The sequence below is a fragment of the Oryctolagus cuniculus genome, chromosome 21, assembly GCF_051225735.1.
Source record: "Oryctolagus cuniculus isolate XC-2025 breed Fujian yellow rabbit chromosome 21, ASM5122573v1, whole genome shotgun sequence".
Taxonomy (NCBI): domain Eukaryota; kingdom Metazoa; phylum Chordata; class Mammalia; order Lagomorpha; family Leporidae; genus Oryctolagus; species Oryctolagus cuniculus.
Genome location: NC_142887.1, coordinates 33,037,356 through 33,055,000, shown reverse-complemented (window position 1 = coordinate 33,055,000; position 17,645 = coordinate 33,037,356). Strand labels below are relative to the sequence as shown.

General features: G+C 51.6%; 1 protein-coding gene across 3 annotated transcripts in view; it reads right to left on the bottom strand.

Moving 5' to 3' along the window:
• The window catches only part of PI4KA (phosphatidylinositol 4-kinase alpha), a 143,825-nt gene that overhangs the window by 34,217 nt on the left and 91,963 nt on the right, over positions 1-17,645 (bottom strand). For all 3 annotated transcript variants that reach the window (XM_051826729.3, XM_051826727.3, XM_089323464.1), the window contains exons 23-29: positions 16,052-16,134; positions 9,978-10,048; positions 9,771-9,895; positions 8,331-8,412; positions 8,046-8,129; positions 5,474-5,563; positions 3,353-3,472 (exon numbers count right to left, since the gene is read on the bottom strand). In XM_051826729.3, coding sequence (XP_051682689.2) covers positions 3,353-3,472; positions 5,474-5,563; positions 8,046-8,129; positions 8,331-8,412; positions 9,771-9,895; positions 9,978-10,048; positions 16,052-16,134 — 655 coding nt within the window. The remainder of the gene's footprint in view (positions 1-3,352; positions 3,473-5,473; positions 5,564-8,045; positions 8,130-8,330; positions 8,413-9,770; positions 9,896-9,977; positions 10,049-16,051; positions 16,135-17,645) is intronic.

The window sequence follows — 17,645 nt, the reverse complement described above, 5'->3', positions numbered from 1 at the left end:
ACATGGTTGCAATAGTCAGGTCTGGGCCAGGCTGAAGTCAGGAGCCAGGTCGTCCTGGTTCCTCACATGTATGACAAGGGCCTAAGTACCTCGGCCATCATCTATTGCCTTCCAGGTGCATTAGCACAAAGCTGAACTGGAAGACGAGCAGCCAAGACTTGGAACTGGCATTCTAATATGGGATGCTGGGGTTGCAAGCAATGGCTTAACCTGTAGTACCCCAACAAAAATTTTCTTACATTTTCATATGAGAAATGTCTTCGCAAGCCAGTTAGGTGAAAAGAGCTTTGCAAGAGAATCACTAGATTGTTGTAACCACCATCATCATCGGAGATGAAACGAAATGCTGTGAAAACCGGCGCTCATTACTGTCTTGTCTGTGGGTGCAAGCCAGCTTGTAAACTTGACTCACAGATGGGAAAGGGGGACTGGGGGAAGAGCAAGTCAGCAGGGTCCTGAAGCACCCCCTAGCTGCCTGAAACGCAGAAGACAGAATGGGACAGCTCTGAGTACAGAGGCAACCAGTGAATGGGGGAAATCACTGCCCCTCCCACCCCACACTTCCTGGGCTTCAGCCTCAGTTTCCCAGTTGCTTCCCTCCCTCCTGGGCCCAGGGCCTCAGTGACTTCCTGGCCCAGGATGGGCTGGTTACTGTTGCTTCCTTCTTTAGTGTCTGCTGGGCCTGGAACTGAAGACTCCAGCATTTCAATCCAACCTTTCGTAAGTTCCCTGTAGCACACAGTCCACCCACTTCCTGACACACAGATACTACCCAGGAAAATTAATTTCTCAGCTGTTGGAGTTCAGAGGAATTTTTTTTGAGGGGGTTGATTGAGGGTCAGGAAAAGAAAACATACATTTTGGTAAAAAGCAAAACGCTAGGAAGAACAAAAAATATGGTTCTTGTAAAATATTAAACTAGTTTATTTTTTAGAAGATTACCCAGGGGTGGGTGTTTAGCCTAGCAGTTGAGTTGCCAGCTAAGGCGTTCATGTCCCACATTAGAATGCTCGGATTCAATCCCACTTCTGGTTCCTGACTCTGGCTTCCTGCTAATACAGATCCTGGAAGGCAGCGGTGATGGCTCAAGCAGTTCAGTTCCTGCCATCCACGTGGGAGACCTGGCTCCCGGCTTCAGTCTGGCCCAACCCAGGCTGTGGTGGGCATCTGGGGAGTGAACCGATGGATGGGAGCTAGTTCTTTCTTGCTCTGCCTCCTAATTTTTTTTTTTTTTAAAAGGCTAACTCACAAGTGCTTTACAATTTTTAGAGACGGCATAGCCTTTGGCATGGAGCAGGCCTGTGTTTCTGTCTGCAGCTGGCTCTGATGCTGAGCAGCTGTTAAGACCTTGAGGAAGTCACTGACTGTCTGAGCCTCAGGATAACCACCTGCCAAGTAAGGTAAGAGCATCCAATGTGACAACGGACACAAAGCCTGACAGCAGCAAACAGCACCTGGTGGCTGCCCCCCCCCCCCCCAGTGGCTCCCAGCTGTGCACCGGGAGTGGACGCCATGGAGTGCTGTGGGAGGGCCCTGCAGAGGTTTCCTCCATTCTCCAGTTGCGCCAGCCTGAAACCGTGCTTCTGAAACTGCCCCTCCAGTCTGCTCTTTCCCTGGGAGTACTGAGTGTTTTCTATTGGGTGCTTTCAGGCCGGGGGCGGGGGGCGGGCCTACAGTCTCCCTGTGCTTTCCACAGGGCAAGGGCACCTTAGGATCTCACGCACAACCAGCAACAAGGGGGCACACAATAAAAAAGTATCCATGGAGCTGGCATTGTAGTACAGTGGGTTAAGCCATGGCTTACAACAATGGCATCCCATAGCAGAGTACTGGTTCAAGTACTGGCTGCTCCACTTCCAATTCAGTTCCTGCTAATGTGTCTGGGAAGGTGGAAGATGGCCCAAGTTTTTGCGTCCCTGCCACCCACATGGCAGACCTGGATGGAGTTCCAGGCTCCTGGCTTCAGCCTGGATCAGGATGGAAGACCCCTCTCTCTGTCATTCTACCTTTCGAAAAGAAAAAAGAAGGGAAGGGGAGGGGAGGGGAAGGGAGGGGAGGGGAGAGAAAAGGAGGGAGGCCGGCGCCACGGCTCACTAGGTTAATCCTCTGCTTTGCGGTGCTGGCACACCGGGTTCTAGTCCCGGTCCAGGCGCCAGATTCTGTCCCGGTTGCCCCTCTTCCAGGCCAGCTCTCTGCTGTGGCCCGGGAGTGCAGTGGAGGATGGCTCAAGTGTTTGGGCCCTGCAACCCATGGGAGACCAGGATAAGTACCTGGCTCCTGCCATCGGATCAGTGCAGTGCGCTGGCCGCAGCACATGGGCCGCAGCAGCCATTGGAGGGTGAACCAACGGCAAAGGAAGACCTTTCTCTCTGTCTCTCTCTCACTGTCCACTCTGCCTGTCAAAAATAAATAAATAAATAAATAAATACGAAAAAAAAAAAAAAAAGAAAAGGAGGGGAAGGGAGGGGAGGGGAGGGGAGAAGAAATCTTTTTAAAAAGCATCCTTCCCTCTTTAGCATCAGAGAGAGTTCAGTTAACTGGGTCCTGGGGTTGTGAGACAACACAACACTGTCAGCCCTGTCACCACCAGGTGTCACTGCCTGCTCTGCCACCAATTTAACTCAGAAAGTACCAGGAACCTGCTGCCCTCTAAATCAATCTTGAGCAGAAAACAATATGAAGCTGAAGGCACACATGTGCAAAAACAGAACCACAAGGGGCCGGCGCCGCGGCTCACTAGGCTAATCCTTCACCTGTGGCGCCGGCACCCCACGTTCTAGACCCAGTTGGGGCACTGGTTCTGTCCCGGTTGCCCCTCTTCCAGGCCAGCTCTCTGCTGTGGCCCGGGAGTGCAGTGGAGGATGGCCCAGGCCCTTAGGCCCTGCACCCGCATGGGAGACCAGGAGAAGCACCTGGCTCCTGGCTTCAGATCAGCGTGGTGCACCGGCCGCAGTGGCCATTGGGGGGTGAACCAACGGAAAAGGAAGACCTTTCTCTCTTCTCTCTCTCTCACTGTCCACTCTACCTGTCCAAAAAAAAAAAAAAAGAACCACAAGGAATTCCAGCACACATTCCAAACAAATGTGAAATGTGACCATGGAATGTGCTCTCAGTCTCTTTCTCTGGATGTGGAGAGGCTCAAATCAAAATCCACTCTCATCAATGAATCAGGCTTTGAGCTCCATAAATCCACATGCTCAAAGTGCAAAGCCACCTCTTCTTTAGACCGTGCCAACAGATACACACATGTGACCTGATGGTGCCAGGGGGGCCTACTGTGAAAAGCCACACATGAGCTTGAGTCCTCCCCTGGCTTAAGGGGCTTCCTGCTCTGCAGGAGGCCTGCACGTACCCCGAGAGTCGTGTTCTGTTTGTTGTAGCCAGCAAAGTGTAGGATGCTCTCAGTGGCCATGGCCAGCCCTGTGTGCTGAGACAGGCCTGACACCCAGTTCTGATGTTTGTTCAGATATTCCTGCAAAAGAAGAAAAACATGCTATTCCACTGAAAGGGAACAATAAAATGCCATTCTAAGATGTGGAGTGGAGGACAAACCCCAGGTTTTGATCCCAGGCCTACCTCCACTCACCAGCTGTGCAACCTTCACCGACTTCAGGCCCCTCTCACACACTACTGCTCGTCTGAAAATGTGGGCAGGGCCCGATTCCCAAGCAGCCACCACACAAGGGTGCACTGCCACATGGTCAACGGGACAAGACCATTTATTTAGCACATCCTTGCTGGGCACCAGCCATTTGCCAGGTGCTGTGCTGAGTGCTGGCAACAGGTTGTGAAGCCTGGGTGCTCTGTCACTGTGTGGATGGCCTGTGTGGCACCCTGGTTCAGGCCACCTGTCCACCACTGCAGTGCCCCTGTAGCACCTGAGAGGCAGGAGGGAGGGACAAGAGTGTAGAACAAGCACCTGATTCTGTTTGGTCCACCACTGGAAGAAGGGCAGGGGCAAAGGGACACCTGACAGAGCCCAGAGGTGTGTGGGGGCTCCTGCTCTGGGGAGGAGGGGGCCTCGGCCCTCAGGATCACCAACTCCCAGAGGGTATGGGGCACGCCTGGGCCAGACGCAGGCTATGCTGGAACGGCCTCTAGGCCTGGGAAGGATGTTCGGGCGACTCATAAGACCCTTTGCAGTGAAGCGTACACAGCTCTACACCCCAAATTGCACCAGTGACGTTGGGGGATTCCTGGAGCCCCAGAAACCCACTTACGTACCCCCACGGTGAGGGGAAGTGGCTAACAAGGTGAAAAGGGAAGTACACTGGCCAGATCTGATCTGCTATTTAAACTGTACGAACCAAAGGAAATCAGACATTCCCTAAATACTAATAGTGTGAGAAACAGCGCCATCTGAAGAATTCGAGTGTGCACCAAATGGCAAAGGTGGCCTAGATACGAGGACCTGCTCTGTCCAGCCTCACCTGTGGGCCCGTCTCCTCCTAGTCCCCCACCACTCAACTCTCACTGCTCGGCACTTTTGTGGGGCCCAGCCCACAGGCTCCTGCACGGAGCACTTCCAGACGGCCTCAGAGGCCCACAGGGCAGACACCCCGTCCTTCCTGGGCGCCACACACAAATACTTCCAAAATCTGGCTTCACCTTGGAAAGTGGTCCTGAGGTCAGCTTCCAAGCCCCTCCCCACGTCTGCTCCCTGCTGACCAAGACCCCTCCTAGAGGCCTTTTTCTTATCTTTGACTCCTTTCAATGTGACTCTTTCCTCGTATGTCATGTGCCATTTTTGTTCCGTCTCTGCTTGACCGAGTCCAGACAAAGGCTGACCTTGCAGCCTTTCTTGTGTTACACCCCAGGGTCGCTGTCTATAAAGACTCCCCCGCCCCTCCATGTGCAGCCTGGGTGGAGCTGTGGACAGACACAAGTCCCTGTTCAGCCTCCACAGCCCCTGCCGAGCCCATGCTGGGGGCAGAGGTCCAATGAAGGCCCTAGTCTTCAGATGCCAGGGCCTGCTAGCCATCCACACCTACCACACTGTCCACAGCCCCTGAGTCCTGTCACATCCTCTACCCCTTACCCTGTGTCGAGTGGTCAGGTTCTCTGCCCCTCTCCAAAGCCCTGTGACTCTGAGCCTCATAACAAAGTGGCACTCCTTGAGGATATGAGGTGGTGCCACAATCATGCTGGCTCAATGCAGACTTGAGAGGACATGACCTGGTAGCTGAACACCTCTCTGGCAGTGAACGCAAGAACACAGTCAGAAGGCCGTGAGGCCCAGTGCTGAGAGATTCCTGACGGTCACCTGCTCGCTGGCCCCGACCAGCACACTCACCCCTGCAGGTGCTCCAGCACAGCACCGCCACTGAGCACCTGCTGCTCCCAGGCACGGGCCTGCTGCGTCTGGTCTCTGTGCAGGCCCACTGTGCAGTGCTGTCTGGTCTGAGTGCTGTCTATAAAGCTCTCTGGATAGTGCACAGCTCACTGAGAACCTCGGAAGATGCCAAGCAGGTACCTGCAGGTGGGACTTGGTGACTGTGGGCGCCCACTTCATGGCCTCCTGCAGGATCATTCCACAGCGCGCAGCGAAGTCCTTCACAATGCTCTGGAAGGGGAGAGATGGCTTTTCAGAAGTCTGAAATGAGCTCCTCGGGCTGCTGTGGTGACTGATGGGCTGAACTGTGTCTCCTCAAGTTCCTACCCCAAGAGCCTGAGGGTGGGTCTACATTTGGAGGGACAGGGCGGGTGAAGAGGCGGCTGAATGAACAGGCCCTCTGGGTGGACCCTAACCCAATCTGGCTGACGTTCTTACAAGAGGAGGAAATCTGGACACAGGCATACCAGGGATGTGAGCACAGAGGAAGGCCGTGTGGGAACTCACACCGAATGCAGTACCTATAAGCCAAGGACTTGTAACACTGTGGACCTGCAGCACTTAGACGCTTGAGAAGATGATTTCCATTAGTTAAGCCACCAGTGGATGGCACTTTGCCATGACAGCCCCAGCAGACTGACACGACCATGTCTGAGCCCCAGGCTCGTGGGGACAGGAAGCCCACAGCCATACCTGCAGGGCTGTGTGGCAGAATCAACATGATCAATACACCACACTGTCCTGGGACAGTGACTGTAGGAGAAGGCGGGTGACAAGTACAGGAAACAGGCATCACCTCACTGTGTGGGGAAACTCCCCTCTGACAACCTGGTCTGTCTGGGAGGCTGGAGTTGGAATGTGAGCCTGCCCCAGGGTGAAGGAGACCCAAGCAGAGCTGAGTCAATCCCACTACGGCAGGGCCGGCCCAAGTTAGACGCCTGGTACCCCTCCTCGAGTTGAGATACTCTCAGCCCCCTTTATCTGCAGGAGACATGTTCCAAGTTCCTCAGGGGACAGCCTGAATCCATGGAAGTACTATACATATACACACATCCCCTCCCCCAAAAAAGTACACGGAAGATGGAATAAAAAGTCTAAGTTTAGGGGTAGGTATTGTGGCATGGTGGGTTAGACAGCCACATCCTCATCAGCGGTTCTGCTTCTGATCTAGTTTCCTGCTAATGCCCTTGGGAAGGCACAGACGATGGCTCAAGCACTTGGGACCCTGCCACCCACATGGGCGACCCAGATGGCAGTCCCTGGCTTCTGACTTTGGTCTGGCCCAATTCTGGCTGATGTGGCTATTTTGGGGGTGACCCAGTAGATGAATATTCCTGTCAGTTTGCCTTTCAAAAAGATAAATAAAAATAAAATAAAAAATAAAGAAATCCTTTTTTTAAAAAACACGTGAGTTTATTCTGGTACCAAAAAACTTTTTTTAATATACGGAAAATGTGCACAGATTTCAAACTTTCATTTGCACCAAAATTAATTCATACTTTTTAAAGATTTATTTATTTGAAAGCAGAGTTACAGAGAGGCTAAGGCAGGCAGAGGCAGAAAGAGAGAAAGAGAGAGAGAGAGAGAGAGAGAGGCAGGCAGGCAGGCAGGCAGGCAGGCGGGGGACGGGGAAGGGAGGGAGAGTGAGAGTTGTCTTCCATCTACTGTTTCACTCCCCAAATGGCCACAAAGGCCAGAGCTGGGCTGATCTGAAGCCAGAACCTATGAGCTTCTTCCCCGTCTCCCACGTGGGTGCAGGGACCCAAAGACTTGGGCCATTTTCCACTGCTTTTTCAGGCCATAACAGAGAGTTGGATTAGAAATGGAGCAGTGGGGACTTGAATCAGCACCCATATGGATGCTGGCACTGTAGGCCACGTCTTTACCTGCTATGCCACAGCGCAGCCCCAAATTAACTCATACTTTTAATTGCATTTTCCATGTACTTTCTGAAGTACCTTTGTGCTGTATTTTCTCCTGTACCTACATACCTGTGCTAGTGTTAAATCTATAAATTAGGCACAATAAGAGATTAAAAATAACAAATAACAATAACACAGGACAACTACAACAAAATACTTGAGTGACAGTTACATAATGTGGTCTGTTACTCTCTCAACTGCCACCAGCAGGTGGTACACACAGCATGATTACTGTGGACTAAGGGCTGACGTGTGCTATGGGAGGGAGAGTGTGACATTTCATCACACTACTCCGGACAGGAATTGTTTATTTCAGGAATTTTCTACTCCTATTTTTGGGCTGTAGTACACAGGGATAAATGACACCACAGCAAAGTACAAGTGCAAATAAGAGGAACGACTGTACTTCCTCTGCCCTTCCCCACACACAGCACAGTGCGAAGCCAAAGCCATGTGACTCCGTTACCATAATAACAAGGTCAAATGCTTGGAGGAAGTGAGGTGGTGTAGATTTGACAGGACAGGAACTGTGTTGTAGCTGAAAAGCTCTTTGGCAGTGAAAGCGAGACTACAGCCAGGAGTCAGCGAGGCCCGGAGGTGAGCATGGGCCTGGAGGACACGCAAGCCTGTACGGGGATCTCAGCACAGCTCATGGCTTCTCTGTGGGATGGGACCACCCACACTGCAAACTGCTGGGGACGGAGGGTCTGCCACACCTCAGGCACCTGCCCTCACACACTTAGGGAATGGTAGTGAAAACAGCCCTTGCTGCGGGACCGCGCTGGGCCTACCTCTCGGGCTTCACACGTGTCGGGAACGGTGATCCGATAGGGGGCGTCGGGGATGTCATAGTAAGGCTGGTCCTTGTGAATGTCCTGCAAGCACAGGGAGACTCCCTCTCCCAAACCGCCTTCCCCAGGCTGCCGCCGCCACATCCCCGACAGGGCCCCCACCACTTCCCACCCTACCACATGTCCATCTGGACAGGCTCCCCAGCTGGCTGGGGCTTACTGCAAACACCAGGGTGGGATTTGGGCCCCATTCCCAACTCAGCAGGTGCAGGGGCTGACACTCACGGCGCTCAGCGACAGCGACAGCGTCTGCAGGATGTCTAGCATGGCCTTCAGGACAGTCCCGCTCCACAGCAGGTGGGGAAACCTGCAGAGAGAGCCGGCTCTCAGGGCCCGTCCCACCTGTGCCTTGGCGGGCACCCCACCTCTGCCGCCTTCCCTTGCACCACTTGTTGCTGGCTGCTCAAAGCGGGGGTCAGGAGGCCCCGAGGCAGGATGCCCCTACCCCAAGACTCTCTGCAGTGAGGTGGGTAGTGAGTGCCAGCTCAGAGATGCTCTCCAGGCCCCGGGCAGTCCCACTCCTCAGGGTCAGACACAGTCTAAGCGGCCTGTTCTGACAACACCAGCTGGCCTGGTTATATAGCAACCAGGCCACAGCCTTTTCTCCCCACAGGACTTCTCACCCTATGGCACAAACAGAAAACAGCAGTAGCTGCCTGACAGCCGCAGGGTAAACACAGGGTGGGGTGGGGGTTTGGCTGGTTAGGACACCCATGTCCCTTATCCGAGTGCCTGGGTTGAGTCCCAGTTCTACTTCCTACTCCAGCTCCCTGCTAATGCACATCCTGGGAAGCAGCAGGTGATGGCCCATCCACATGGGAGACTGGGATGGAGCTCCTTGCTCCCCCAGCTTTGGCCTGGCTCCACTGTTGTGGGCATTTGGTTGGTACATCAGTGAATGGGAGCTCTCTCTTTCTCTGACTCTCAAACAAAAATAAATTAAAAAAAAAATTTTAAGAGAAGATGAAAATGACAGGCTCTGGCAGCCCCATAGCTGCAGGAATGGTATGCCCATGTGGCTGTAACTCATCATGGCCCACTGCTCAGGGAGCCCAGCTCCAACCATGCCAGGTGTGTGTTGGACTGGCTCTCATGGCCCCTGGCTGGCTCTGGACCCACACATAGTCGGCGCTGCTGCCTGGACCCAGCATGTGGCATCTGTGGCAGGCTCGGTGTGCCTGTCTGTTGCCTCTGGCTTTCATGTCTCAGAGACACTGGCCAAGCCCACCTCTGACTGGCCTGCAGACCTGTCCTCGGTGGGTCTGCCCTGGCTCCCAGCACCGAAGGCATGAAGTAGAAAGGGATGAGCATGGGTTTTTGTTTCTAGATGCCCTGAGGACACCAGACCTCTGCCTGTGCCCTTGGCTAGGAGATGGTGGGCTGGGTGGCACCAGGGTGGGATTCGGAGACATAGGGACTGCAGCCCCCTGAATAGTGAGAGACGCGCTCTAACAGTGACAGCCGAGAGTGAGCGGCTCTGTGGCAAACTCACCAACATCCTGTGGGAGCAATGCCTTGGGCATTTTCACTCTGACTCCACTGTTGTCTGTACCGCTGAGTCCGGGTGATTTTCGCTGCATTACGGATCACAGCTGTGTACACACACACACACACACATGCACACACGCGCGCTCAGGCTCCGCGTGAGCAGGAACGTGAACTCACTTATCCACCAGGCCAGACAGGTACTTGTCCGCCACCCTCCGGATCCTCTTGTGAATGTGGTTGAAGTTCACCAGCAGGAACTGCGCGTGCCGCTCCAGCTCCTCCTCATTCTCCTTGGTCTTTGCCTGGAGAGTCAGGAGAGACAGGTGCGCCGGCGCCCTTCGAGGGGCCCCAGAGGACACACACTCACACCCTGGGGACGCTTACTTTGTCCGCCATCATGTTCAGGAAGGCATCAAATACTTTGTCTGCCACGGCAATCACGCACTGCATCATGCCTGGAACGAGAAGGAGGTTTCCGCGGATCAGGCGCAGCAACACAAAGGGTCTGAGCTTGGCTATCTGCAAGTGTTTTCTTTTGAATGATTTTACAGTTGAGAGCTGTCAAAGATGGCCAGGTTCCTGCAGACCCTTCTCTGGCTTCCCCGGATGTTAACACAGGCTGCAACCAAGGCTGCGTTTGCCAAAACTTTAGGCTCCACCTGCATTTTCCCAGTTCTCCCAATCATTTTCCTTCTCCGCGCGAGGAGCCAATTCAGGATGCCTCAGCCTCTGCTGGTTCCTTGCTCGTCCTTGTCTTTTGCCACCTTGACACTTCTGAATACAGGGCTTTTTAAAATTCCCCCCAATTTAATCGTCTGGTGCTCAGATCTGGGGAGAACAGCACTGCGGCCCTTCTTGTCATATCCTGTCAAGGTACATGCCATCAGCATCTCCTATCGCGGCTGGGTTAACTTTGATCGCCTGCTTTCAGGGATAGCTTTCCCTTTCTATTCTCAACTCTTTAGAAGTCAGTCACTGGGTCCAGCCCACACTTAGCACCCAGGAATTAAGTGGTAATCCCTGAAGAGAACTTGTGGATGAGAGTTAAAAATCCCACATCATCTGACCAATACTTGGGTAAGACACTGGGAGGGTATGCAAGATGTCGTTTCTCTTTAAAGCTCTGCTCGCTAGCAGCCGTCAGTGGATTCTGCCTGCAGTGTGGTGGCCGTCCCAGGCTTTCCTATTTTCCTCATCCTATAGAAAGTAGAAACTTACAGGAACTCTTGGGTTTGTCCTTCCTTCTCCAATTCTTGTTCAATGATCTAATATGGACTAGTATGGACTTGTGGAATTTGGCCGCAGAATTTTCAACGCCAGCTACATTTCAAGTCATTGTGTTGGGGCACTGGGGAGTTTTCAATTAGCAGCAATTGTGCCTTGGATGCATCTCATTGGTTATGATACTGCCACTGGGCAAAGCTTGACTCATGGGCATCTTATTCATCAGGTTATAATCCGATACTATCATTATTTTGTTTGCTCACATCATTCCAGCTTTGGGGTTGGCTCCCGTGGCCTGACACTCCCCACGCCTTTTCTGCCCCTTCTCCTTTCTTAGCACATACTTACTTTCTGGCATGACAAAGGACCCCAGGCTCATCTTATATTTCCCTTGTTCCAGCCCTCCCTGAAACAAGCCATTTCTCCAAAGAGCCGCAGTTCCTACACTGGAGACTGGCATTTAGAAACCAAGGTCTGAGCACCAGGCGTGTTCACTGTCACAGAAGCATAAGCAACAGGGCCTTTGGCCTAGAGGTTAAGACACTGTGGCTGGGTCACCCGTAGTCCATGCTGGAGTGCTTGGGTTCGAGTTCCAGTTCCACCCCTGAATCCAGTGTCCTGCTAATGTGCACCCTGAAAGGAAGCAGTGATGGCTCAAGTGGCTGGGCCCCTGCCACTCATTTGGGAGACCTGGATTGAGTTCCTGGCCCTTGGCTTTAGTCTGGTCCTGGCTATTGCAGGCATTAGGGGAATGAATGGGAGCACTGTTTCTTAAAAAACAAAAACAAAAATCACAAAAAGCAACAGAACACCCTGAGAGTGGTAGCCCAGAAGCAAGCATCTTAAGATACATCAATTCATACTCCACAATGCTGTGCTCTACCCAGTGTCTGCCTTTTTTTTAAATTTTATTTATTTAATGTTCACAGTAATCAGAGGTGGACCGTGCTGAAGCTGGGAGCCTTGTACTTGCTGGGACCCAGGTACTGGGCCACCTTCTGTTGCCTCCCATGGTGCACATTAGCAGGAAGCTGCATTGGAGACAGAGGAGCCAGTACTTAAACCAGGCGCTCGGACAGGGGACAAAGGTGCCCCGAGCGGCAACTTAACTGCTGTGCCAAAGGCCTACCCCACTTGCAGTGTCTTCAACTAGGGGTGGCTAAATAACAGGGCTGTCTTCTGTAACAGCAGAGACTAGGCACGACTACCAACACTGTATCCCTGGGCCCAGCTCAGAGCCTGAGACATAAAAAGGTATTTCACAGCTGTTTGTTACAGGCTGAATGGGTCCTAACACAGCAGTCAGCAGTCTGAAAAGTGTGCCCCAGACAGATGCCTAAGGGTAGAGAGAGGCTGCTTTAAAAAAAAAAAAATTTATTTTATTTGAAAGTCAGAGTTACACAGAGAGAGAAGGAGAGGCAGAGAGAGAGAGAAGGAGAGGCAGAGAGAGAGAGAGAGAGAGGTCTTCCAACTGCTGGTTCTCTTCCCAATTGGCTGCAATGGCTGGAGCTGCACCAATCCTAAGTCAGGAGCCAGGAGCTTCTTCCGGGTCTCCCATGCAGTTACAGGGGTCCAAGGACTTGGGCTGTCTTCTACTGCATTCCCAGGTCATAGCAGAGAGCTGGATGGGAAGTGGAACAGCCAGGACTTGAACCGGCACCCATGTGGGATGCTGGTACTGCAGGTGGCGGTTTTACTGGCTACGCCATAGTGCTGGCCCCAAGAGGCTGCTTTCTTAAGAGGGTGGCTGGGGTGGGTGAAATTTTAGGGATATATATTATAAAATTTTTCCATATAGTTCTCAGGAAACTAAAACTGTATGTTCCCTAATTTAAAATAATCAAATAGCGGCTGGATGCCAATCACTATCACGCAGTAGCACCCAAGGCTGGCTCTGCACTCCCGGTGTACTAACTAGACGGCTGGCAGGTGAGCAGCTCCTGCCCTCACACTCCCACGCAGCCAGCAACACGCGGAGGTGGAGTTCACTCCTGCGCAGAAGAGGCAGGGGTGGCTACACTTTTCATATACCCATCTCCTGGGTCAGTTCTGAAAATGCATGAGTAACAGAGGTCTCCTTCCTAACTACATCTTGGGAGAGAAAAGGAAGGGAACAAACCCAAGAGCTGCATATGTACTGGCTTAACTCAAGTACCACACTCAGAACAAAAATAAACAAACAATTCGAAATCCCCTGGAAGAGCCGAGCATGAAGTGGCGGTGGAGAGCACAACTTTCCCCAGTGCCATTTCACTTCCTCTGAAGACCCCGTAACAGAGGGGCGGGTGAGACTCGCACTTGAAGGGGGTCTCATTCCACCCACGGATGTCCCCTTGGAGGCTGGCAGAACGCGCTAGGTCCTTAGGTCCCTTAGGGACTGGCAGCTTCACATTTTATTTTATTGTTTCCTTCTTAATCTCCCTGCTGGAGCCAAAGCATCTCAGGGTGAGCCAGCTGTCTGGCACGACTAGCTGCAAATGGGGGTGGGGTGGGGTGGGGACGGACGGCTCAGCCAGCGACAGACAGCACCTCCTCTCCACCCCAAGCTGGGTGTGTGAGAGCCTCGCAGCGGGAGGCCGCTTCTGGGGTGTTCTCTGCCCTTCCTTCTATAGAAACGGCCACTCTGGCTCACTCCAATCCTTCCAGCAGAGGGAACTTCTAAAACCCTCACCTCCTCCTTCCTGGCCAACCCCACTGGTTCCCAGCTGCAGAAAAAAATCCAAACACCTCATTCCCTGGCTGGGGTGCAGCAGTGTGAAGGGCTCTGTGAAGGGCTTTTTGGATCAAAGTCTTCTATGAAACAGCATCTCAAGAGTCCCTAGAGTGGCTTTTTAAAACACATTTTCTTCAAGCATTGGTTTTTCAACCCAGGGGAAAAAACAGTAGCCAAAGTACCTGGCGATAACTTCACTACAAGAACGAACTGACAGATTCATCAATGTGCCAACAGCTTCAGGCATGAAAAAGAAGGACTTCTGGCATCAACTACTCACTAGTAGTTGTACTTAATTGATAACTAAATTTGTTCATGTTAAGACTTTATTAATCAGGGTCGGTGCTGTGGCGTAGCGGATAAAGCTGCCACCTGCAGAGCCGGCATCCCATATGGGCATTGGTTCGAGTCCCAGCTGCTCCTCTTCTGATCCAGCTCTCTGCTGTGGCCTGGGCAAGCAGTAGAAGATGGCCCAAGTCCTTGGACCCCTGCACCTGCGGAGAGACCTGGAAGAAGCTCCTGGCATTGGATTGGCTGAGCTCCAGCCATTGTGTCCAATTGGGGAATGAACCAGAGATGGAAGACCTCTCTCTGTCTCTGGCTCTCCTTCTCTCTCTGTGTAACTCTGACTTTCAAATAAATAAAATAATTCTTTAAAAAAAAGAATTAATCATTATTCCTCAAAAATTGTGTCTATACTGTTAATCAAAAATTTGTGGATTCTACCCAATTCCACTGCATATTTAAACATGATCACAAAAACTAATCAAATTACTGTAAGCATTTAATTAAACCAGGTTTAATATTTCAACATCTCAATTTGTTTAAAACCTTATGAATTAGACATATTAGTCTCCTTAAACTAAAATTGGTCAAAAAGTGTTTGTATCACTCATTTAACCTTTTTCTTTGCTGTCTCCATTTCACTACCTCTTTTTCTTAGGCTAAACTTTTCCAAAACTCTAGTGTGAGTCCTTTGAAATGTTTAAAAATTGAGGTACAACTTGCACATATGGCAATTCACAAACATCACGGGTTTAATCTGAGGACAGGAAACAACTGTATTCACCCACTGAGGCACCACCCGGACGAGATGCAGAACATTTCCACCCCTCTGCCGACTGTGTGTCCCTGGCCAGTGTCTGGTGCCTTCCCAGAGTTCCCGTCACTTTTCTGTCCTCTGGGTCGGGACCGCTGACAGCCGAGGCCCTCTGTGCATGACGCTGCTGCTAGGACTGTGTTTCATACAGAGTTCCACATCCTGGCGTGTTCCCAGAAACGGCACAGGGCCTGGCCTGCCGCCCGGCGGCCCTGAATGGGTTCTCTCCCTACTCTGCAGGGCTACTGGGGTGTGCAGACGCTCACAATGAGGGCTGAGCTCACTGCCAGCTCTCCGTGGAAGCTTCAGTGCACAAGCATCCGTCACTGGCTATTCTGTGGAACTGGATGCCCACTGGACACCCTTTCTGCCTGGTCACTGAGGCCAACGGTCACAGTCCCCCTGGTGCTGGTGCTGGAACTGTATTTAGACCGTGTGGCTCTTTCCTGGTGTCTTCCCTCTTCCCAGCTTATAAAAAAGAGAAACAGCTACATGTTCCCACTTCACAAAGACTTAATGGAAGAAACAAACATCATGTGTGTGTAATTAGCTCTCCATTCTGCATCCCTGGATGCAACCAACTGTAGGCCGAAAATATCTGGGAAAAAAAATTATGCCTATACTGAACATGCGTAGACTTTCATGTCATTATTCTTTTAATAATATGGTATAACAATTATTCACATAGTACTACATTAGGTTATTAGAAGCAATCTGGAGATGATCAAAGAATACGGCAGGATATATGCAGATCATATGCAAACACTTTGCCATTTTATATAAGGCAGAGAGCATGAGCATGAGCATGGTGGTTTTCGGTATCAACGGAGTCCTGGTACCAGACCTCCAAAGATACTAGGGGATGCCTGCATTCATCCTTTCGTAATTACAACCATCTTCTGTTTTCTGTTAAGTTTTGCTTATTTTAGAGTACCATTATGAATTCATACTTCCTAGGATAAATTTCTTTCAAATAAGTAAAGTATTAAGAATGTCTTACTTATGTTCACATTAAGCTAATCTGTCCACCAAGGGTTCCTTTAAATTGGTCCCCCTGGTCCTCCCAGCCTGCTCCTGACATATACAAAGCATGGAGTGCTCTGCCAACAGCAAGGTCCTCCAAGTCCAACAATGTGAGTGGCCCTGCAGGCCAGCACTGGGGCCCAAGTCTGGGTGCTAGTGCACACTCGAGCATGGGTGGTGGGCTGCTTCTGCATGGGCCCCTCACACCAGCGGCAGGGCTGGAAAAAGGTCATTTTTAAGCTTATATGCTTCCTACTGGTCTTTTCAATGCACACAACTGCCTAATGTATATAACCACCTAAACTATTTTTTCCAAGCAGACAAAAAGCATGAAGCAGCATTCCTTTTCATCCCATGAAAGCGCAATTGATCATGCAAATACCATAATAATAAGCTTACCCGATTTGTCTTTCTGAATAGCTTTATCCTCAAAGTAGCAGAACATTACCTGGAAGCGGTCAGGATCTGTTGAACGCAGTACCCTAACAAGGAGAACAGTTTTAAACTAAATTGTGGAAAACCCAGGCCCTCCCTGTCACATATCTGATACTGCCCAGAACTGGTGGGGCTGCAGGAACACAGGTCTCCATCAATTTACAGGATCACACACCCATGTGAACACTCTGCAGGGTCACGGTGACATGCACCACTGATCACAAATCCCCCCCCCCTTTTTTTTTGACAGGCAGAGTGGACAGTGAGAGAGACAGAAAGGTCTTCCTTTTTCCGCTGGTTTACCCCCCAAGTAGCCGCTACGGCCGGTGCGTTGCGGCCGGCACGCTATGCTGATTCGACTGGAAGAGGAGCAGCTGGGACAGAATCCGCTGCCCCAACCAGGACTAGAACCTGGTGTGCTGGCGCCGCAGGCGGAGGATTAGCCTAGTGAGCCACGGCGCTGGCCAAATTCCCTTATTTTCAACCAGCAACCCTACCACAAGGATATACCCTCAGGGTTATATCCTCAAATGGCTGCAAAAGCCAAGTCCGGGCCAGGAGCCAGAAACTCCATCCGGGCTCCCATGTGGGTGGCAGGGCCACAAGCACTCAGGCCATCATGTGCTGACTTCCTAGGTGCTAAAGGAAGCAGATGAATCAGAGAAGTAGAGCAGCTGGGGCTTGAACCAGCACTCTGATATGGGATGCTGGTGAGACAAGCTATAGCTTAAACCCACTGCACCACAACGCTGGCCCCTGACATTATTACTTTTACAGGAAAAAAATACCTTTAATCTGAGGGAGAAAAGGAAAGAAATGAGTGTACTTTGGTTCAACCACAGCTCCCCTACCATTGACCTCCATGCAGCTTTTCAAGAGTTAAGCCTCAGACCGGTGCTGTGGCACAGCAGGTTAACGCCCTGGCCTGGGGCACCGGCATCCCATACGGATGCCGGTTCAAGTCCCAGCTGCTCCTCTTCCAATCCACCTCTCTGCTATGGCCTGGGAAACCAGTAGAAGATGGCCCAAGTCCTTGGGCTCCTGCACCTGCATGTGAGACCTGGAAGAAGCTCCTGGCTCCTGGCTTTGGATTGGCACAGCTCCAGCCGTTGTGGCCAATTGGGGAATGAACCATCGGATGGAAGACACTCACACTCTCTCTCTCTCTCTTTCTCTCTCCCCCTCTCTCTCTCTCCCCCTCTCTTCTTTCTGTGTAACTCTGACTTTCAAATAAATAAATCTTAAAAAAAAAAAAAAAAAAAGAGTTAAGCTTCACTGGGGTAGGCCAGGTGGCAGGAAGCACGCGCCTCCTCGAGTGCTCATGTTTACACGGCTTAACTTGACTTCCCACGTTTTCCACTTGGTGGTTTAAAGCTCTCCTAATGACCAGGGGCTGGGGAAGCTAAGCCAGGTTCTTGCCCGAGGCTTTGGAGTTGTCTCTCCAGACTAGGACACGGCTCTCAGGGACCTGGCAGGCAGCCCAGGCTGGGGCAGGGATCATGTAGCTGCCTGTGGGTTGGCCTCTTAGTATCCTTGTCTGCCAGTAACTCGGAATCTG